The 23,203-nt window shown below is 43.1% G+C and overlaps 1 protein-coding gene and 2 non-coding genes across 6 annotated transcripts in view; all 3 read right to left on the reverse strand.

Annotated features, from left to right (window-relative positions):
- itpr3 (inositol 1,4,5-trisphosphate receptor, type 3) overlaps positions 1-23,203 on the reverse strand; it is an 88,440-nt gene that overhangs the window by 49,656 nt on the left and 15,581 nt on the right. For all 4 annotated transcript variants that reach the window (XM_040152309.1, XM_040152308.1, XM_040152306.1 and 1 more), the window contains exons 2-20: positions 22,024-22,094; positions 17,844-17,965; positions 17,503-17,589; positions 13,696-13,854; positions 12,327-12,425; positions 11,249-11,332; positions 10,498-10,644; positions 10,295-10,390; positions 9,680-9,724; positions 8,677-8,819; positions 8,471-8,570; positions 8,012-8,172; positions 6,654-6,795; positions 6,373-6,537; positions 4,263-4,435; positions 4,040-4,159; positions 3,364-3,445; positions 2,666-2,781; positions 1,991-2,242 (exon numbers count right to left, since the gene is read on the reverse strand). In XM_040152309.1, coding sequence (XP_040008243.1) covers positions 1,991-2,242; positions 2,666-2,781; positions 3,364-3,445; positions 4,040-4,159; positions 4,263-4,435; positions 6,373-6,537; positions 6,654-6,795; positions 8,012-8,172; positions 8,471-8,570; positions 8,677-8,819; positions 9,680-9,724; positions 10,295-10,390; positions 10,498-10,644; positions 11,249-11,332; positions 12,327-12,425; positions 13,696-13,854; positions 17,503-17,589; positions 17,844-17,965; positions 22,024-22,094 — 2,364 coding nt within the window. The remainder of the gene's footprint in view (positions 1-1,990; positions 2,243-2,665; positions 2,782-3,363; positions 3,446-4,039; positions 4,160-4,262; positions 4,436-6,372; positions 6,538-6,653; positions 6,796-8,011; positions 8,173-8,470; positions 8,571-8,676; positions 8,820-9,679; positions 9,725-10,294; positions 10,391-10,497; positions 10,645-11,248; positions 11,333-12,326; positions 12,426-13,695; positions 13,855-17,502; positions 17,590-17,843; positions 17,966-22,023; positions 22,095-23,203) is intronic.
- Positions 964-1,036, reverse strand: trnak-uuu. Its single transcript has one exon. It is a non-coding gene; the product is annotated as a tRNA-Lys (tRNA).
- trnak-uuu lies at positions 1,769-1,841 on the reverse strand. Its single transcript has one exon. It is a non-coding gene; the product is annotated as a tRNA-Lys (tRNA).

The raw sequence follows: 23,203 nt of genomic DNA on the forward strand, positions 1-23,203 counted from the left end.
GCTGCCTTAAGCAGAACTTTAGCTAATTTACAGGAAGTCCACTCAGGGTGCAGTCTTTGCTCTCAAGATTTATATCCCTGAAAACAAGTGAGGTTTGAATCCCCTCACAGCCAATCAACCTCTAACACTTGATGGGATGATGGTGAGGACCTTTAGACACATCACGGTTGATACAATGGAACTCTGCGAGGATCTGTTCACAAGTCCACAAGAGTGGGGCCTTAAGACAGTTAATTTTTGGGGTCTATAGTTTCTCCCCTTTAAAGTCTGTAATGTGAACACCTGGATAAAGTGAAAGTAGTTTGCCTGAACAGAGACTTAAACCCTGGACCCTCAGATTAAAAGTCTGATGCTCTACCGACTGTGTTACCCAGGCTTCAATTTGGTTTTCCTCTGGAGGAAATACTCGCCTGGAGTCCAAATCCCAAATTATACATGAGTTCATCGTTACCTACACTGTAACGGACACACTGTTTTGACACTATTGTGACACACTATGACAATCAGCAATGAAGCTGCTCTGTAGGTTTGTGGTGGAACAAATCCACAATAAGAGTTGAATCCAACTGTCCAGAATTCCCTGCACTTGCAGACTTGCTGAACACACTGCCAGGAACCCCGTGAGGGAACTTTCCAAATACACAATATATCAAGTGTGAGAGCTGCCTTAGGCAGAACTTTAGCTAACTTTAGTTAACTTACAGGAAGTCCAGACTTTGCTCTCAAGATTTATATCCCTGAAAAAAAGTGAGGTTTGAATCCCCTCACAGCCAATCAACCTCAAACACTTGATGGGATGATGGTGAGGACCTTGAGACACATCACGGTCGATACAATGGAACTCTGCGAGGATCTGTTCACAAGTCCACAAGAGTGAGGCCTTAAGACAGTTAATTTTTGGGGTCTATAGTTTCTCCCCTTTAAATTCTGTAATGTGAACACCTGAATAAAGTGAAACTAGTTTGCCTGAACAGGGACTTGAACCCTGGACCCTCAGATTAAAAGTCTGATGCTCTACCGACTGAGCTACCCAGGCTTCAGTGTGGCTTCTTCTGGAGGAAATAATGTCGTGGAGTCCAAAACCCAAATTATGCACAAATACACTGTTACCTACACTGAAACGGACACACTATTTTGGCACTATTATAACACACTATGACAAGGAGCACTTAAGCTGCTCTGAAGGTTTGTGGTGGAACAACACCACACTAAGAGTTGAATCCAACTGTCCAGACTTCACTGCACTTGCAGACTTGTTGACTTGCTGAATACACTGCCAGGAACCCCGTGAGGGAACTTTCCAAAATACACAATATATCAAGTGTGAGAGGTGCCTTAAGCAGAACTTTAGCTAATTTACAGGAAGTCCACTCAGGGTGCAGTCTTTGCTCTCAAGATTTATATCCCTGAAAACAAGTGAGGTTTGAATCCCCTCACAGCCAATCAACCTCTAACACTTGATGGGATGATGGTGAGGACCTTTAGACACATCACGGTTGACCCTGGACCTTAAGATTAAAAGTCTGATGCTCTACCGACTGAGCTACCCAGGCTTCAATTTGGTTTTCCTCTGGAGGAAATATTCGCGTGGAGACCAAATCCCAAATTATACATGAATACACTGTGACCTACACTGAAACAAACACACTATTTTGACACACTATGACAAGGAGCAATGAGGCTGCTCTGGAGGTTTGTGATGGAACAACACCACAATAAGAGTTGAATTCAACTGTCCAGAATTCCACCTGAATAAATGATATTAATTTGCTTGAACAGGGACTTGAACCCTGGACCCTCACATTAAAAGTCTGATGCTCTACCAACTGAGCTACCCAGGGTTCAGTTTGCTATTGTTCTGGAGAAAATAGTCGCCTGGAGTCCAAATCCCAAATTATACATAAATACACGGTTACCTACAGTTACTCGGACACAGTATTTTGGCACTATGGCAAAGAGCAGTGAAGCTGGAGTATTAAAATCTACCAACTCTTTGATGGTGATGGAGGTGGGGATCTCGGTCCAGAGTCGGGCAAACTTGACGGGGGTCACCAGCTCCTGAGGGTCTCGGTCCACATGGGCATGGAGCATGAGTCGACAGAAGGAGGCCCGGAGGTCGAAGGGCAGTGTCTCGTCCATCATGCAAAGGAAAATGAGCTCCACATCCAGCTGCTTGGAGATCTCATCTATGGCCAGATACTGACGGTCCAAACACATCCGGGCAAAGAGCTTCAGCTGGTACCTGAGAAGGTCCAGAGATTATACACATTGATGATGTAATTTTCAGCACATAGTTAATGGACCACTGGTTCAATTTTTGCCTCTGTCCAAGACATTTTTGTGACCTACCTGATTTCCCTATAGTGCCACTGATGGGCCAAAATTTCCACTTGGAACCAATATAAATATAAAATAATAATACCACAAAATATGATGACATATGAAAACCCTTTGTCTGTGGGTGAGGTAAAATATAAAATCTTTATAAAACCTTTTAGGTAAAAGCTAGATTTGTAAGTTTTCTTTTAATATAAGCAAAGTCCATATTCTCAAATCTACAAGGAGACTGTTCAAGTGCCTCCACTGAAAGTTAATTGCGGGATCTGTACTGAATTTTCCGTGTACATTCATGGACCCAGGGGAGGATCCCTCTGATTGTGTCTACCTGTAGTAAGTGAGGACATTCTCATCGTGAGCGTTCCCCTGCCTTGCCTCCTGAGCCAGCTGTCTGATGCTCTTCTCCTGTCTCTCATTGGTCTTGTCTGTCCACACAAGCCACACCTACAGAAAGAGACAAGTGAACCATGACTACGAAAATACAGCAGGTAGCAAGTATTTCCTAGTCCTGTCTATCTACAAAAAACGATCACAACTGCAATGAAGACTCATTATCCACAAGTTAACAATGATTAATTCTGAGAACATTTTTTTGTTCTCTTCTTAGCAAACTGTTCTTGAACAAACTTGCAAAATACACAGGTAAGAAGCTGACAGAAAAGATTATTCCTGGTTTTGAAGGATCTGACTGGTAGCTTTGAGGTTGTAAATTCATCTTATTCCAGATTCAGAAATTGCGTATCATGTTCTAGCTCCTCATTGAAGCTGGAACTAGATGTTTACACTCAGTGAAATATTGAGACCAAAGATGATCACTTATTTATTTTTCGTATGATTCCATTAAATAAAAATACACTACATCTTGTGCAGCGTTTTATACACATTTCCCTCAAAATATACATATTTGGTGTCTTTGGAAACTTTGGGATCTCTACTAGAATTTATAATAAACTCTGGTTCCACAGCCTGAATTAGCAATGACTGACCTAGCAGTTGAGATAAAAATAAAGATGCAGGCAGACCTACCTCATCGTCATCACCATAGTCATCCATGCCCATGTACTCTCCCTGAACACCACCAGGGGGCGCGTCTTTTGGGACACGACGCCTGGAGGCAACGAAACAGAGCAGAAATTTTAACATGTTTACATGAAAAGTTTAGCGGATACTGAGTAACAGTCTGGAGTGAAATAGTTCATAGCTAAAGATTCCTACTGATCCCAGTTAAAAAGGCTAATGCTAACCTAGCTCTAATCTTGATTATTTGGTGAATATACTAACGCTTGTGTTGTTCACCTGCTACAGAGCGATGAACGAAGAAAATTCGGACCATGCTTCCCCCTGCTGGTGATGACCATGAAGGGCAATATAATCTCTTTATAATGCATTTTTTTGCTACTTGATGAAATGATTTTACAAATGATAAGTTTGGCATTTATTGAATTGATTTGTTGGCAATATGATGCGACCCTCACTCCTTCATCTTCACTCTCAGTGAAAATATCTGGAATGAAAATAAATCTCGGAAATAATTGTGTCTTCATTCTTCACATTTTGTGAGTGTGTGTGATTTGACGTCTGTCTCAAAAACTAAAGCAAACTTAAAAGGACGTGTTATCCAGTGTAACATTCAGTAAGATAAAGAAGAGATTATTTAATTTTTAAGGGGTTCAAGGTCATCCCTCCCTCTCCCTGTCCTCACTCTGTCTTGATGAGGATATCCTGGTTTTTGGGGTCCAGCACACATTTACAGATGAGCTCCTGAGTGACAGGGATGGCCACGTTGTTAGACACACACAGGTCTGACAGGTAGTCCAGAAACCTGTACAAACACACACACATAGTCGCTGGACATTGGACTGGAAGCTAACAGTAATAACAACATACTAACCCCCCCCCCTTCATTTCTCCCCCTCCATGTGTACCTGGGCTCTCGGTTCTTACGGACCAGGCTGACAAAGGTCTCCACCTCGGTCTTGGTGATGTGTTTCTCCAGCAGCTTGCGGTTGTTGTGCAGCAGGGCGGTGATGGTGTCCTCAGCCAGGATGTCATATCCGATCTGACTCTGCATCACACCGAACTGCTTCGCTATGTGCTCCTGGAGGTGGGGAGAAGGGTGAGAGAGCCAGGGAGGGAACGAGAGAACAGGCGATTCATCCACTTCTAGTTTTTCCTTCTCCTTTTTTATTTTGCTTTTTGACAGCGGTGAATTATCATCCCCACTTTTAGTGTAACAACCATCAACCATCATCGCGAGCATCTTTATCGTCATAATCATCATAAGTAGCTTCAAAGTTCATTCTTGACTTCAAACTCTCTGGAACTCTCTTAAAAAAACAGTTGAAATTTCACCTCAAGGTCGCTTTAGTAGCTGTTCTGGAGCTTTCAATCATATCACATGATCCTCATCAGCAGATAAGTTGTCACAAAATTGCAGACGTTAAAATTTCCAGTTTTTGTATTGACTTAAAGAACTTCTTGTGAACCCAGCAAACTCCATCTGCTGAGGACAACCTTGAAATGTGATTGAAAGTTCCAGAACAGCTACAAAATGGACACTGAAGGGAAACAGTTCTATCAACCAATCATCATCTCCATCACCATCATTATCATCTTTTCTTTCCTTATCCTTTCCTGAACCAGGTGAAAAGTCTTTTTGTGATGAAGCTCTTCCTCAGTAGAAAGCTGGTTGAGTGGGTAGCATATTAAGATTCACAACAATAAATACACTACAGACTGTCACACACTACGGAAGACTATGAACGATAAAGTTAAGATGCATGAACTGGTATTTGAGTTTACAAAACGATCCAAAATTAAGTAAAAACAAAAAATTAGAAGAGAATTAACTTCAGATTTTATTGACTGATTGATGATGATTTTCAGTCTGTGCGTGAAAAGACAAATTCTATCAATAACAATACCTAAATACTAAATTGAGACCATTTCAATTTCAGCTCCTTACGCTGAGGAGAATCTGTGGAGGTTAGCTGGTCAGGCTTTACCATCGGAAAATAGTATGAATTTAGATTGGTCTTCATTTAACAGCCAACTTCAGTTGGTGGGTTTTTACACATGAAGTTCAGTTTCATTGTCACAAGTAGTAGGACGTGTACTACTCAGCTTGTGAAAACAAGTGTGCAAAGTCTTCTGTGGCCCTGGGACAAGCTTTCACAAGCTTTCCAAAACTGGAAAAAATAGCCGATTATCAGAGTTATTTCAGTCTGGGGTCGAGACTTAAACTTTTTAACAGAGAGCCTGCGTTACAAACCCGAGGTGGGGGGTTTGAAAGAAGTGGGTATTTAGCAGGCATGGGGGGGGGGTCTAATGAAAGACACTGTTGCGCATTAAGGGTCCAGAATTTTTGGAGCTTTAGACAATAAATACTAAAAGTGTTTCTTCTTTTAGTCTGCCTTATGTGACGCCCCCAACTGGTACAGTCTGTTTGATAGGGGAAAGTCTCAGCTTTCAACCCAGGGCATCGGGTCAGTTTCGCGAGTGGGGAGGTGGGGGGCACAATGAAGTATTGACAGAAAACCCTCTCTTTCAGTTCCCTTGATAGATACCTCATACTTTATGATAAATAATTCTGTATTTGCACTTTTGCTATAAAGAGCACTGTGCTTTCCTGTCAACTCTAGCTTTATTGTTCAGTTCTGGCATCTTTTTAGGAGAATATTAGCTGTTAATGAAAAATATTAAGCAAAAGCAAAAAGGGCCCCAGCTACCTTTACCAAAAACGTAGGGCAGCCTTTTTGTCACCTGAAAGGTGAAACTGGGGGCAAATAATCATTATTTCAAGTAATATTTTTGTCAACTCAGATCTCCTGTCATCTGGATGTTAGCGGCTGGACAATCAGAGCACAATGTTCAGATTTACAAAGAAAACTAAGAAATAAGAAAATCACCATGAAACAATACAACCGAGGGGGACACGCCCCCCTCAATCCTCAGTGGAAGCTATGATAACTGAACACACTGAGTTAGGGTTGACAGGTTTTTGAAAAAGGGGGTCATCATCATCTTCCTCCTCACCTGGTTCTTGCGGTAGTCCTCCTGGGAGTGTCGGAGGACTCTGTAGCAGAGTCTGAGCATGTACTGGTAGGGAGCGTTTTTCTGGTCGGCCAACTCCTCCAGACGCAGCAGGGGACCCTCACCTCCCCCCCGGTCCCTAAAGGGAGCCTTCAGGATGCCAAAGATCTGAACACACATTCACGCACAAGGTGTCAGTTAGGTGGTAATCACTTACATTTTAGCTAAACATTTCCTGCCTCGTGGTTTCTTTTTGAATCCCTGAGCAATGTTTTGGATCAAACCTGTTTGAGGATGTTCTGCTCTCTCATCAGTTTCTGTCTCTCACGGTTGGCTTTGGTCATGACTACATCCAGGACCGACTGACCGCTGTTAATGACGTCGGCCACGAAGAAAACCACATCCTCCAGCAGCTTGATGGCAAACCTGAGCAACAAAAACATCAGTGGATATTAACTCTTCCTTGAGGCCCGCCACCATGTCTGCTCTTGATCATGTTCCAATGAACTCTTAAGTCAGCGCTTAGGATTTGGAAACAATTCAGGCAATATTTTGGCCCACAAAACCCTCTTTTCTAAGGCCCCATTAGTGGCAAATCCATTATTTCACTATTCTTCAACCATTTTGCTCTCAGTATGATTGTGTTATCAAGAGGACTTACACACTGATACAACGCTCCAACAGCTTTCAGAGAAATTTTGTCTTCCCAAACGCCAAATTCCAGTTGCTTACAAGTTTGCAGCTTTGTCCAGAAGGTTTACCCTGATCTACCAGTTGCTCTCAGTACTGATTTGTTCCTTGGAATAGACATTAGATGGCTGTTTCTTGTCAAGTGGAAAACCCCTGCTTCACCTACCCATCATTCCTGGATTAAGGACATTTTCTACTAAAAATTAGCTGTACACTAAGATGATCATCTGCCATTTATAATAAGGCTTTTTTCACATAAGCTTAAACATTAACACTTCCTAGTATCCAAGCTGAAAATCTTTCAGGCCAGGTTCTGTATTTTTTGTTTCCTTATTTAAATTATTTCTTTTTGTCTTTTATTGTTGTGTACACCATATATTTTTATGTGTAGATAAAGGACGTACAGTATATGTAAATATAGATATAGCTTCTTTATTTGCCATGTAACAATGCAGCTATTTTGTTTTTGTTTCTTTTCGGTCATTCTCTTGCCTGATTTATACCTGTTTTATAATCTGAATTGAAGTCTGACACGACACTTGTTATTTACTATTTGTTTGAAAATGGAATAAATTAGGTTTTGGGGGAAAAAAAAAAGGATAACATACTGTAGATATGAAATGGACTTTTAAAATGATTTTTTAAATTGTCAGACCAGTGCTACCTCACCCTAAACTGGAAAAAAACATTTTAAAGGAGATTTCTTAATATAAAACGTCCTACTCGTCCAAAAACTGAATTCAATTGAATAGATAAAAGATAAAGAAAATGAATAGTGAGCAGCTTGACAACAAATACACTTGTAGTTATTTTACACTAGAGCAACATATTTTCATCAAACTGCCTGGATCTTCACGAGTAGAGATAACAAACTAGCTCTTGAATTCACACACAGCCACAGTAGTTGTACTCGCACACACACACACACACACACACACACACAGTGTCGTACCTGCGGTCGTTCTGGCTGATGAAGCCCTGGTTGAACTGGTCGACCACGGTGCTCAACATGGCACTGGCGTCGTTGGCAAAGTCCAAATCTCTGATCTCCATCACGGGAACCGAGACGATGGCGAAGGCCTCCTTATCCTCTTTGGTGGGACACGTTCCTAACTGCAGGAGGAGGAGACTCAGAGGTTGACATACACTTCACACACTGACCGACGGTAACTTCAGTCCGTACACATCCCACATCGGACCTTAGAACAGAGCACAACCTGAGCCTCTGGTGGACCGGTCGTACATGGAACATGGTAACACTAGCTCAAAGCACTGCTGGGTCTAAGTACAGCCTCACAGAGCTGCTAGCTTCTTTAAACATATAGTGCTGAATCCTATGCTGCCTTTGCAGCGATGGCTACTCCTCATTCCTGTAAAGTTTATTTGAACTTGAGCTTGAGTGAGAACTAACCATGAGTCTGATGGGTCTCTCCTCCTCTATGTCAATGGGGACGTTGGTGCTCTGGATCCAGGTGTTGGTGCACAGATGTCTCAGTCGTACGTAGGAGTTTCTGGAAGACAACCGGCTCAGTTTCTACTCAAGCGCTTCATCTTATCTGATGAATCAGTGTAGTCTGATCCCAGTTTAAGGAAGCATTTGCTACTGGCAGTTCCTACCGTGGTACGAATGAGTCAGTCTTCTGTAGCGTGGTTGGGTCCAGCTCGAACAACGAGGCGATGTCATTACCATGAGGCACTGCTACCAGCTTGTACTTGATCCTCTCGCCATGGGCGCGCTTGTTGCCACGATTACTGTCCAACTACAGAGAGGTCAGAGGTCAGGGTGAGGCTGAGGAGGTGAAATGGTTAAAATACTCAAACTGACCGCTGCGTACTTCAAACAGAAATGGTCACGGAAATGGTTTCCCCAGAGGGGAATCTTCTATTTTGTGCTGTTTTTGTGCTGATACAGCAGTGTAACAAAATCATGTAACAGCTTTAGAAATTACAAACGTCCAAGCTACTGTCCCTGACTTGTACACACCTGCTGACTCGTGCCTTTTTGGTCTTTCAACTGCTTTAAATCAGTGGTTCCTAACCTGGGGGTCGGGACCCCCCAGGGGTTTAAAGGGTGATTAAAAACTATGGAAAAAAACACAAGAATATTTTGTTCTGCTACGTGAAAGTAAGTTTATTTCTCATGACATATGTCTTTCCTTTTCTTTGTAAAATAGAGAGTTTTACCCCATCAGGCTTCTAAAAAGTCTCTTTAAATTGGACAATCCCAGAAGGTACAAAACCACTCTTTGCATTTACTCACAGCTCAACCTTCGAAGAGGGGTTTTAGTTGTTAACTTAGTTTCATTAACAGCAAGTGAAGGAGGAGGCGAAATCCCACACAGCTACTAAAAGTTAAAAAAAAAACCCAATAAAGTCCAAGACTTATTTACGTTATGGTCCTTGATTACTTCATGGTTTTAGAAGGTCACCTTTCTTACCACTCCCACTGCCATAAATCAGTCAGCCCCCGTGTTGTTGATGAAGTTTCAACAGTAATGCAGTTAAAACAGGGACAGTGAGGACACAGTGGCAGAGCGTGGACATCTATCACCAGGTGACCGGATGGAAGAAACAAGCAGCTTCTTATTTAAATCGACTCAAACTTTGTTACTGGACTCACCAGGGAGGAGATCTCTGCGTTGTCTCCTTTATAACCCGGATTCTCCTACAACAACAGCAGCAGCAGCAGTTACAAAGATTTCTTAGATGCTTCTACAACACCACTAAATGCAACGTTAGGTAAGTAACATTATGTTAAGATTCAGCCCATGCGATCCATCCATCCATCCATCCATCCATCACTCTGCCTAGACTGCCCGTCTTTTACTTCTGTCTAAATCCAAATTTTGTGGGTAAGAGGTAACTCCAAACAATAAATTAATTCATAAATGATTTAAATGAACCCTGTATGACACATTTGTGAGAACGTGAAACACACTCGTAACAAAACTACATGTTTCTATTTTTGTCAAATAAGAACAAAATGATGTCCATAGCAGTGGGTTACTGTGGCGGTAGATAACTTTGGTTAGGGTTAGATTTAGTCAGTAAAAAACCCTCTGGTCGAGTCCTCACACTGGTTTTTCAACATTCACACTGACAGAAAGGACTTTGTTTTCCTACAGATAAGTTTGAACTCATCGCTCCTTATTGTGACAGAGCAGCCACAATATCCGATTTTCATTCATCCATTCATCCATTCATCTGTCCATCCATCCAGTGTTGCCACGGTTACCTCAGCAGCCAGGTAGTTGCCGGTGGCCAGGTGTTTGAAGCGATAGAGGCTATTCCAGTGCCCCGCCCCCCCACGACACGGGTCGTGATGGACAACCTGACGGACCAATCAGCAGACAAGCAGATCTCACTGTGTGTGTATGCGTACATTTGTGTGTGTGTGTGTGTGTGTGTGTGTGTGTGTGTGTGTGTGTGCGTGTGTACCTCGACCTCCCACAGAGCGTTGGAGCTGGTCGCTGAGGTCGCTGACTGTCTCAGTGTGGTTCGCAGGAAAACGTGGAGCTTGCTCTTGTACTCGTCGCAGGTCAGAAACTTTTCCTGCTCAGCGTGAAACAGACGCACCACGTCGCCCTGAGAGAGACAGGAAGCGTTAAAGGGTTTCTGCTCAACCCCCGCAAGCTCATATCATAGGCACCCCTGCGTCCGTAAGTACAATCCCATTCTTTTTCCCGTAGATACTGTCAGGTGACTGACAGGTGGAGCACTTGAAGTCTTGGATGGACTTGAAACTCTCCTGGTAAAACCATCAGTACAAAAGATGAAGAACTTAAAATATCTGGCTCTTTGATAAAATAGCCCAAGGTACAAGCTTGTGGACGTAAAAACTAAAGAAGAGAAAGTCCACTACAACTCCCAGGGTGCAACAAGAAGCATCCGATCCCATCCGGCCAAATGATCTGCGATCAGCTCCTGTTTGCAGCGTGGCCATGGACGTACAGACAACTGTGGCTGGATCACTGTGACACTGAAGAAGACTTAAAAAAGCGACGACTGTCAGGCGAGTCCTGCGGGGATTTGCTTTTCTGTGATTTCTGAACAGAATGAGGAATAAAATGACTCTGTGGTTGAAGTGATTATGTGAGAACTGATGAAGGGTCACAGAAAGGTTGGGAAGACCTGCTCAAGTGTGTTTGTACTGTGTGCGGTGCAGTATCGTCCCCGCGGGTTCACTCACTCCTTTGAGGACTTCCTCCCTGTGGTCGCTGTACATCATGAACAGGTTGATCTTCCAGCTGGTGTTGCAGTTCACCGAGTTCACCTGCAGAGGGAAGAAGACATACACATGTGGTACTGCTGAGGGTGTAGGGTTGGTTTCAGAGAGAGGTGGGGGGGGGCACAACGAAGCCCTCAGTGTGAATGCCTGCACTGATAAATATCAATCTACAAATAACAAATTATGATGAAATTTGTTATTTTCAACAGTTATACAACAAAAAAGATCCAAATGCCAGGTAAATAGCTGCACTGTGAATGGAGCAACCCCCTTAAGATCACAGTTAATAAAGTCCCATTTAGTGTCATTGATAAAGACCTGACACTTTATGATAACTGATGATTTCCATCTTTACTGCAGAGAGCACTGTGCTTTTCGGTCTTATTTTTTATTAACATTCAATCTATCACTGTGATAATATTTTTTTTTTTTTTTTTTTACCGTCAAGACCCATTTCAGATCGACACAGTGTGAAACAGGTCAAACCCGTAATTGGGGTCCGGGGTCTGAGTGGGTCAATGTGCATCAGCCGACCCTCCTTCACGACCGGGGTTCGCTGCCCAGCTTTGGGCAGGGATGGAAATCAAATTAAATAACATCATTTAACTGACCCCCCAGGAAGAAAGAGGGAGAGGCAGAGAGAGACTTTAATTCGGGAATCATTGGATGTATTTCAGTGTAATTCTGTGGTTTGTCAGTGAAGTACGTGTATAAACTCCACTGCAGACTGACGTCTCCGCTGACAGTAACAACCAGAGTGAGGGCTCTTTATGTGAGGGGGTCCAAGTCTGGACATATAAACAGTGAGTAAACCGCCGTCATAAGTGTGTCACCTATGACCGTGTTTACCAGGGACTTTGGTAAAACAAACAGGATCGTGAAAAAAGAGGTAGCAGTTTTAGTCAGTCTTCCAGCTGGTCCTGAGGCAGCAACAACCGCATCCAGTCTCAGTCCCGGTTGGAGTGCGAGTACTGTTTGCTACAGTCAGTCAGTGTGTCAGTAAAGTGTGTGAGCTTGTGTGAGCGTGGGGGTGTCTCACCTCTTTGCAGCCTGGATGGTCAGTCAGTTCGTAGTTGGAAGCGTGAAGCGGCTGACCGGCGTTCACCGGGTTCAGGATCACTTTATCTCCCACCACCACCTGCAGGAAGCAGCATACACTCAACACACACGCACACTGCGACTACTGCCACTACCAGTATCTCCCTGGGATGTTCCGAGCTGTTCTGCAGGATCAATACTAAAGTCAATGAATGCTTTTTAATGGACCAGTATCGGTTTATTTTACTGCTACTATCATATCCATTACTACGACTGTCACTGCTGCTGATGCTAGCACTGCTCTGTGTGCTGCTACTGGATGAGTTCTGCCACATGACCCCTAAAGGTCCAGACAAAAGTTTTGGGTCATAGTCGGGGCAGCTTCAGCCTCGGGGGATGGATTGGTTATAGCTATTTTCAGACAAGTCCGTCTGGCCAAAAGGAGAAATAACAATAATAAAATAATAAAATGATACCGGATTAGGTTCGGATTTCAAATTTAGCAACAGAAGTCAGGCTCAGTTGGATCAGGTACCTGCTGGGTTCAGGTCTCACTTTGATGCTTGTGCAGACCTATACTACCAATACTAAGGTTACTGCTGCTGCAGCTGCTGCTGCTGAAAAAAAAAATAAAGATTCATTCTTGACCCTGGCAACAGAAGTTCTAAACCCAAATGTAACTCAAGGTCTACCTACAGGCTTTTTCTCACAGCAGACGAAGGCCATGGGAGGCAGCTAAAAGCTCCAGAAAAAGATAGCAAGGGATCCTTGAGTCAAACTGCTACATTATTATTTGTACTCCTGCTGCTTCTGTCACGACTACTAACACTACTGCTGCAGGTGCTGCTGCTACTAACCAATCCCTGTTGTTACTTCTACCGCTGCTGCCATCCACTCAGTTATTAATGAAACTATGTTTGTGACAATACTGCTGCAAAGGAGGCACTCGTACTTCCTTTCAATGTCATTTTCATCATTGGATTCTTTTCACTTCTTTCCAGTTTTACGCTTTTGAATAACTGTTACTACTTTTACATTTTTTTCCTGTTTTGTTGTTTAACGTTTGTACTTTTTTATCAGTTTTCTTTCTGTGAATTTTTCATTTCTCAGAAGCACATTATTGCATCTTTTTGTCTGAAATGTTCTGTATAATTAATGTTTTACTACTATTATCACTGGCCTACTGGTGTCACTAGAGGAAAGGGTCATCGGAAATATGAAGGTTTTATGTAATTGCAGCGCAACAGTAAATGTCAGGTCATCAGAATCGTTAGGATTCGTCCTCTGGGGACCATGAGTAAACTCCCTGTAAACCTGGCCTGTAACGTGTGACGCTCGCTGTGCGGACGTGTCGCGTGACGTGTGTTTACGTTGTCTCCGTTGGCGCGGAGCTTCCAGAACGGCTGGATGAAGAGCCAGGAACCTTCATTCCCCGTCCCGTCCAGAGTGACTCGCATGGCGTTCTTCTCCAACAGAGCCGGCAGGCGCTTGTTCACCGTCAGGTATTTATTACTCTTCATATGGAGCAACTGGAGACAGAGGTAATGTGTTCTTTCATTTCACTGTATGCTATTTCTTTGGACTGTGTTTTTCTTCTGGTCAATAAATCCAAACAAATCCCATGTGCAGCAAAACCAACACTGAATGTCTCCTGCTAACAAGTTTTGTGTGTGTGTGTGTGTGTGTGTGTGTGTGTGTGTGTGTGTGTGTGTGTGTGTGTGTGTGTGTGTGTATCACAGCCCGATGTGTCTTATTCCTCTGAACCATTGAGCTCCACTGTTTCTGTAAACTATTAAAAACACATCAGTGAGTGTCACTGTTGCACTGGGTGACGTGTTCCTTCATCCCCATGAAAACACACACACTGTATGTTTATTTAGACTAAGTCCCACACACACACACACCGTCCCGCTGCCACGAATACTCACTACGGCACCAAATGGGGATTAATCTGCTGTTGAAAATAGTCCCGAACACATGCACTGTTCCTAATATTTGAGCAACACTTACTAAAAACTAAAGTGCGCAGCTGTTTAAAGGACAGGTTCCCAATTTGTCAGGTCCCCACAAACTTAGCCCTCTCTTTGTGTTTCCCATATGAGCTAAAGTGGAAGAATAGTGAAGAAACAACAACAAAAACACTAAAGTCCAAAAAGACCTTAGAGCAAATCCACTTGATTTGTCTAACTCTGGTGGCTGAAACCTCGTACTGGCATTACATTTTTCCATGGAAGGAGGACTGTGGATTTTGTCCCATCACTTCCGCTGAAAGTGCATTAGGAAAGGGGGTCTTTTAATGTCCACTAAGAAGAGGAAGGACTGCAGCGGCGACTGCTTTAAGACAGACTTGAAAAGTTGTGAACCTGTCCTTTAAAGAAATTACTGAGCCTTTTTTTTTTTTTTTTAAAGTGGATCTTTATGTATTTGTGAGGTTTTTTTTAATGGTTTTCATCCTCAGTAGGAACTAATGGGCTCAGAGCCGAGAGCCCCAGACAAAGGAACAAAGTCTGAGAGTGTTGAGAGACGAACTAACACGTTGTTGGTTTGAGACTGCACATGAGATCTGTTGACAAGAAGAAAAAAAAGCATAATTCTTATCCGTCTGATAAGAATAAAGTTCACTCTTATCAGACAGAACAAGTGTGTGTCTAAACACGCAGCACAGTTATCTTTTGTACAGTTTAAAGGAGTGCCCATGTAATCCTCACCACACCTTCAACACACACTCACACACACACACACCTTTCTGCCACAGGAATTCTTATTTTAACAATCTGATTAAGTTTCACTCAATGGGAACCACACCCAACTTGTCACCCTGTCTGTGGGTGTGTGTGTGTGTGTGTGTGTCTGCGTGTGTGTGAGTGTGTCTGCGTGTGTGTGAGTGTGTGTGAGTGTGAGTGTGTGTTTGTGTGTTGAAGGTGAGGAGAAAGGGTTTTTTATCATCACATTATGATGACAGGACTTGAGCCCCGAAGCAAGGTCAGTATTGACACTAACAGATAGCAGCACGTCTAAGCAACACAGAGCAAAGGAGTAGGACAGGGTGTGTGTGTGTGTGTGTGTGTGTGTGTGTGTGTGTGTGTGTGTGTGTGTGTTTGTGTACATACGTGTGTGTCAGACAGGGAAAGTAAATCATACATGTGTCAGAACAGTCAAAGAACGGGGGGTGTGAGTAACCTGGTTGTCATGGCAATGGGTGGCTCTTTGTCCCAGATAGAGTTTTAACACAGAAGACAAACATGTATGTACATACTGTACCACGCAGGGCGTTCTTGTACGCATGTTCAGACAGGTGCAGTCGTACATTTTGGGACAGCCACAAAGACACAGACCACGCAGACCTGAAAGTGTATTTTGAACTCTGAACCTACAACAGCTGATTTTCTTGGCCACTTATTTTCAGCAGAAACAAGTAGTCAGAACATCACTGATGATATTGTCACCGTTTAAGTCGAAATGTTGAGCTCGTTAGGAACCAGCTGCTTATTTCCACATCCAGCAGTTAAAGAGCAACATGATCCTTCATCTGGATCTGGTGTCTGTGTCCACCTGATGAATCTAGGTCCAGCACTCCCTCTCTTTTAGCTCTGGTTTTGGTCTCCACCAGCTCCTGAGGGAAACACCTGGCTCTTCAGCTGCTAAATGCTCCGCTATGTTCACCAGCTGGTCTCTGACTGTGTCTGTCTGCTGTTTGCTGCTGAGCAGGTAGTGGACGGTGGCTTTTTACAGCTGTTCCTCTGAAAACATCTGGCTGCTGAGGCTTAAAACGACGCTGTGAGAGCGGTGAGAGTGAACTAGAGCGGTGAAGAGATGAACACTGAGCTGAGACTCACTGTAAAGCTCCATGAAGCCGAGGGGAGCTGATTCAAGTTCAGCTGATAATTCTCTGTAGGTTCATCACTACCAGAGAATTCTTTCACATTGTTATTATTACTATAGGAATATCAGTTATAGCCACTAAAAAATGGGATTTTGACATGATACAAATCTAATCTTAAAGATTTTCATGAAATTAAACCCCATTTTTGAGACTATTAACGGTAGCATCAGCCATTCAGTTGGTTTACGTTCAGTATTTACCTCAGTCTACAGTAGTTTTCATTTTTAGAAGTCCAACATTCAGACGCTGGATTCACATCATCTAGCTCAGAAAGCGGGATTGACGGGAAATGACGCAGCCTGTAATCCAGTGTTGCTGTTTGTATTGTGATGTGATGGATATCGGCCGTTTCAGAGCTGGATTAAGACGCAGCTAATGCCACCAAAACATTTCCTACTGCTGCTGCTTCACATTAGAAGACTCAACTGGGCAAACGCGAGATGGCTTTTATTGTGAAACAGTCCCATGAAACACACTGTATTTGTCACTGACGGCGGTGCTGACGGCGATGGCGTCACCACATCAACCAAGACTGAAATCTTAATGGAGTAGAACTTCAAGGGATGTATTTTTTATCAAGTATTTTATTTCTTTTTTGTGTAAAGACTCAATGAAAGGAAATGCAAAGCAAACTGAGGCTAAGTCATAGACACTGAGTTAAAAAAATGCAGTTGGCTGCATCCTGTCGAGCCCGAAGTGCACAGGAGTGTTCAGACTGAACGGGGAGAAAAAAACTGTAGAAGCAGGGAAACCCATAAATGGACACAACCAGACACAAGTTCACCCCAGGCAGAACGAATCGAGGGAAACACGCAGCATCGGTTCATCCGCCTGCTCGTAAAATTTATGCTCACCTCAAAGCTATTTGTATTATTTGTATGAAGCTATAAAGAGCCAAAGGGAAAAGTTAAAAAACAGAAAGAACACGTGTTGTTGCCGTACAGGCTAACATCAGCCAGACCTCTGTCCTTTGGCTGATTGTGGTAAATAAATACGGACTATGAAAACCCCTCCAGCAGTTAAATGCAGGCAAAGAAAGCAGGTCTTCACCCTGCTTTGTTTTCACTGTCTTTGTGGTCTTTTCGCTTTTCTTCGTGGTCCTTTTGAGTCTTTTTGAGGTTGTTTTGCATATGTGTGTTGTTGTGTTTTTATGTCTTTGTAGTCATTTTGCGTCTCTTTGTGGTCATTTGATTTTCCAACGAGAAACGAAATAGCTTCCTCAAATTGATGCTCTGGAAACCTGAAACAACCTGAAACAACTTCTGTTGTCAAAGATGATAAACATGTTATTTACCTGAATGACAGTTCCGTATTTTACAACGTCTCCATGGACTTTCTTGTTTTCTGTCTCGTTCTGCTTCTGCTCCAGGTTGGATGCATGCTGCAACACACACACACACACACACACACACACACACACACACACACACACACACACACACACACACACACACACACACACACACACACACACACAGAGGTTGTGTTTAACCTAGTTTAGAGAGAGAAAATCACATCTCTGTGCTGGACACACAAAGTTGAAATTGATCTGATCTGACTCTGACTAAGACCAAAATACCAGACAGTTATTCTGAGTGTTTGAAAATGTGTGAAATGTGTGTGTGTGTGTGTCACCTGTAGTTTCTGCAGCAGAACCACATCAGCGATCTTGTCCTTCTCGTGTTTGGCTTGTTTGGCTTTCCAGAACTGCTTCTGAGCCGAGTACCGACTCATGGGACACACCTTAAACAGGCAGTCTGAGTCAGGACAGAACAGAACAGAAGAGAATCAAACAAGATATCTGAATGAAGTTCAATTCAGTGTGAGTGAGAAACATCACAGACAACATGCAAAAGAATAAAAAATAACGATAAAAATAACCAGATTTTTTCTCTTTAACTTTAATCTTCGGGTTACATTCTGTTTTATTCTACACTTTGAGTCACACGGGGTCTGGTTGCGTTGAAACTGGTGTGAGTGATTAGTTCCAGAACGATGATTGGTCAGTGGAGTGAGCAACTGAAACTAATTGGCTGTTTTGGTTTCAGGACATCAAGCTGGCGAAGCATCTGACTTTAATCCTACCTCTGAGTTTATCAGTGTTCAACCCAGAGAATTTTTCTACCTGCCCCGCGACCAAACAGAGTCTCCTCAATAAGCTGATTAACCGGTAGCGAGTCAGCAAAAATGCAGTGAAATTTACAGTTTAACTTACTGGAAAACTGGGCCATCAAACACTGGCAGAACTAGTCACTTAAAATCTAACCAAAGCCAAAGATTATGAGACTCTGCGTCGGCTCTAAACCGTCAGACTCGGCTCAGTCCGGCTCCTAATCTGGACTTCATCAGTCCCAGCTGCGCTCTTACCCTGTTTTTCTAAGATTAACGCGTTAGCACGCAAAAGTTAGCAACTGTGACTGACCCTTTTGAGAAGGGTCCAACCGCAGACCTCGTGTCGGGGGGACCCAGGTCTGCAAGCCACTTGGATTTTAACAGGACAACGGGCTCAGAGGATGAGAACGAATGTGTTTGGCAAATTTCATGCAATCCTGTGAGTGAGCTTAGCTGGACAAAATCAAAAATCCCCGGAGTCGTTAGGATTCACCCTCCGGTCACCGTCAATGCCCGGTAGTTGTATATAACAGGGCGAGTGCTGGAGCAGGGAAATTCAGGAAAACAAATGGGGCTGGATTGAAAGGATGTAAGAGAAGATACAGAAAGGAGGGGGGGTAAATATTGACTTTCCTCCAGCAGATCCTGCTGGTTAAAAAACATCCACACTTTCACTGTGTGTGTGTGTGTGTGTGTGTGTGGCTACAAGGCAAACAGGACTTGCCTGTGTGTAGTCACTCTGTATCGTTAAGATCCACACTGACGTCCAGGTTTAAAGTCATCTTGACTTAGGCCAATGAGCTTTCAACCTCACACAGGCTGGCGTTCGTGTCTTAGCAGTGCACATTTTAATTTGTGATTAACTGCGTCTCATTGGTAGCGATTCACTTTTATCCGTCGCAGACAGACATCAACCAAATACCAAGATGTGTAGGTGTTTTTATCATAAATGATGTCAAATCGTGCAAACTTCGCATTTTTTTCATTTACCTCTCGAGTTTCTGTTTTTTTAACCTGAATACAATGATGAAAACATAAAATGTGTGATGTCTAATCCAGATGGCGAAAGTCAGTTGTTTTACAATGATTCTTTTTGTTTTACGAAGTTTATCACTACAATCAAAAGCAAATATTGGAAGAAAGAAACTATGGAAATACCATCGTTATTCTTTCTCCCGTCATTTCCTGTCACCACTCTGATAAAGGCCTGAAATCCCCGTCTCCTCTCTGCAAACTTCTGTCTCCACTCAGACAGAGATTAGATATTAGGCATTGTTCTGTAGCCCAAATACTAAACAGGCGGAGCCTGGTCTGGATCCAGACTGATATACAGCTTAATCTGGACCCGAAGCAACATTTCAGTGCAACCTGACTCACTCAGTGATTGGTTGCGACCGACACGTCGCTGCCGCATCAGCTCACGCACACATCTTTTAGCTGCTTGTAGCCACAGTCGGCGCTTCCATTTCACCCGGGGAAAGCGTGAGACCAGTTGGCTTCACTTGCAACCAGACGTTGGTGAAACAGCGAGAGGACACCAAACACGCCCACGTCCAACGGTTTCAGAGAACTCACTAATGAACCCTCAGATCTGTGTCTCCCCCTGCCCTCACACCTTTCTGTGCCCAAGTGTAAAGACTCAGTTACACAATGAAGGTGTCACTTCGCCCATTAATGGAGAAATGTGTTTTTATGTACAACTTCAAAATCGGTGGAGTTTTCGTTATTTTTGACCTAGGACGCACAGAAATGAACGCAACATTTTTAAATGTAATCCAGCTAAGATCATCACAGGGTTTTTAAGGAGAGCACGGAAATATTCGATTTATAATGTGATGAAAAAAAAAGTGTTTTGAGATGCAGAAAATTTCATTAACATTTTTTCATTGTTTTGGCAGCAGAACGCTCTGAAATCGCAGTATCTCGTCACATTGTCCAACGAAAGCCTCACTCTTGTGGGAAAGATGTGTCTGTTCTTTTTCAAATATTATTTCTGGCACCTTGAGCATCAAAAACAATATTCCACACAGCTACAGCCGCAGATATCAGACGTCTGAGTGGCCTCATACTCTACGCCTCTGCCTTTGTTATTAGGATTCAAAGAAGTCTGGTGTTTTGCTCGCTGACGGCAGTTTCCGCAGGTTAGAGAAAACCCGCCAATCGCAGCTTCGTAGGTGAGATTAGGAATCGGGACGGCGCCTCTCTGCAGCAGAGCCAGAGAAATGTCAACAATGTTTGCCGCTTTACGGGTTGTTGTAAATAGGCTAAAATAAAGTAAGTCAACATGTTGGGTCTGATTATCAGACTCGGTGGCCTCCTGTCTGCTCTGGATTTAAAGTCCGAGCCGTCAATCACTCACTGTGATCTACTTCTAAACTAGTTTAACTGCACGGTGGCCTCACAAACAGCACAGGGCAGATGGTAACATCCTGCTTTATATATATAATACACGTGTGTGTGTGTGTGTGTGTGTGTGTGTGTGTGTGTGTGTGTGTGTGTGTGACCTCATCCGTGAGGGGGCCGGTGGAAAAACTTCGCCAGCAGCAGTCTCTGATGATTTAAGCTGGACTCGCATCACACACACGTTTTTTGCTTTTTTTTTTTAAATATTTCATTCAGCACACGGGGGGGGGTTTCGTGGATCCTCTTGGTTCTTATAACAGAGACCTGACCCAGAACAAGAGTCCGGCTGATGCCATAGGTACTCTGGAGCTTGGGCACCCAGAGGTAATTGCGAGCCTCAAAGGGGGGGTGATACGCTAAGGTGACCATGTCAGGGAAACAGGGCCAGGCAGGTTTTTAAATGCGAGCTAAACCTGGGCCCATTTCTGTATCACAGACCTTCTCCACACCTGTTTTACGGCAGATTTAAAATGCACTGATTAGATTAATAATTTGTGTCTGAAATGTTTTTCCTCACCCCATCTCTTTTAGTTCCTGTCAACCACAATATCTTTAGCCCTCATTGATCCAGGCATATGTTAATGGATCAGTATCGGCTAAAATAAAGCCCATCAAAATCGGTTTCTTTCATATCTAATCTGCATTCACGTGACTTTAAGTATCGGATCAGAGTTTGTATTGGCAAGTAGCCAATATTAAAGGACTCAGATCGGGATCAGGGCCAAAAAAATTGATGACTGATCCTTGATTGGGACGCGCATTACGATCAGGTCAGTGCGAGCTTTTGTCTGGTGCCCTGTGGTGTTTGGTCCGCGAGGATCAGTCATGGACATGTTTGTATTAAGAGAACTTCTTGTAACACATCCACGGTCGTGGGAAAAGGTTTGGACAGTTTCTCTCCAGCAGCAACTAAACACTGAAGCTCAAGTGCAGTTTTCAAGCAACTGCAGCGTCGTCATGATGGCGCCTATTAGACCGGGTCCAGATTCTCTCCAGTCTAATCAGGTCTGGTAGGGTCCTGTTAATATTTGCATCTGAAGCGAATGCAAGTATTATTACTTTTAGACAAAAGAAGAGGGGCTGGCGCTCACTGGATCACACCTGCAATGACTCCAGGAAGCCCGAAGGTGCTGACCACAGTAAAGAAAAGAAAACGTTCTGCAGGTACTCTTAGGAGTGGATACAGTCACATGGACGACACGCCTGACCCGACACTTGATCATAACATCAGATAAGGTCAACAGAAAAATAAATACTAAAAACTGATATAGATAACACACACACACACACACACACACACCTCGGAACTTCTTTGGAGGATTTTCCAAATCTCCAGCAGCTGGTTCAACCACACAGCGGTCATCGACCAACCTGCAGACAGAAACCAAAGAAGAGACATGTCATTGGTAAAGATGTCATTCAGGTATTTATAATGGGATTTCAGGGGTTAATTCATGGATTCTCTCACTGCTAACGCAAACATAGCAAACACCTGGAAAAAAACATGTCAAACTCTGAACACAAACCAAAATCCCAATCATAATAATGCTCTCAAGTGATCAATAATGCGTTTTTCACTGTTTGTAAATGAATATGCAAATTAAGGGGGAAGTCACGAGTCCCTTAAAATCTACTTCATTTGCTAATTAAGGGCTTTCGATATCAGGATGTTCTTAAGGGAATCTGGCTTCCACCTGCACAAACTATGGAGAAACTAAGGGATCCCTGGCTACCACAGAGCCAAACCTTTAATAATAAATTTTATTTATATAGCACTTTTTAAAACAATATTGAAATGTGCTTTACGAAGGAAAAACAAAATTAAATAAAAATCCAGCGAATAAAAGTACAATGAATAAAACAGAATGAAACCCAAAAAAATAGAAGAAGACATGAATAAAAACAGTAAAATAAACAAATAAAAGGCATAAAACATAATGGAAGTGGAAAAATAACACTCTGGGCTCAAATGAATAAAATGCTTTTATAAAAAGATAAGATTAAGGATTAATTAAGGGTGGTGGTAACCAACTCCACATCTCCACCAGTTTTCTGTCTGATGCCCTTTGCGGATGTTTATGGATCAGTGATCCTTAACGTGGGGGTTGCGGGAAGGGCGCTAGAATAAGTTCAATTGACATGGTTTTTTAAAGGAGTGCTTAAAATACTGGCTTAATGGCATCAGCTGTGGCCTCTTGAGAAAAACTCATCGACTCCTGAGACTAACTCCTGATTGCACGCGCTAGTTCACCAGTGGAGCTGGACGACAGAAACTTGGGGCGAGGGAGCGCGAAATCGCAGGATGGTGACGCTAAAAAACTGGCCAGCAGAGAAAGAATGGAAGGAACCTCAGACTTGGGATGACTTGGTTGGGATCCACAGCCACCACCAGCCGTTGTACCACAGCGAAGTCTGCGGCTTTCCGGAGGAAAAATTCTAAGTCGGGTTTTCGAGCTCTGAGAACAGGTGAGGCTCTTTTG

The sequence above is a fragment of the Xiphias gladius genome, chromosome 18 (genome assembly GCF_016859285.1).
Source record: "Xiphias gladius isolate SHS-SW01 ecotype Sanya breed wild chromosome 18, ASM1685928v1, whole genome shotgun sequence".
NCBI classification, from domain to species: domain Eukaryota; kingdom Metazoa; phylum Chordata; class Actinopteri; order Istiophoriformes; family Xiphiidae; genus Xiphias; species Xiphias gladius.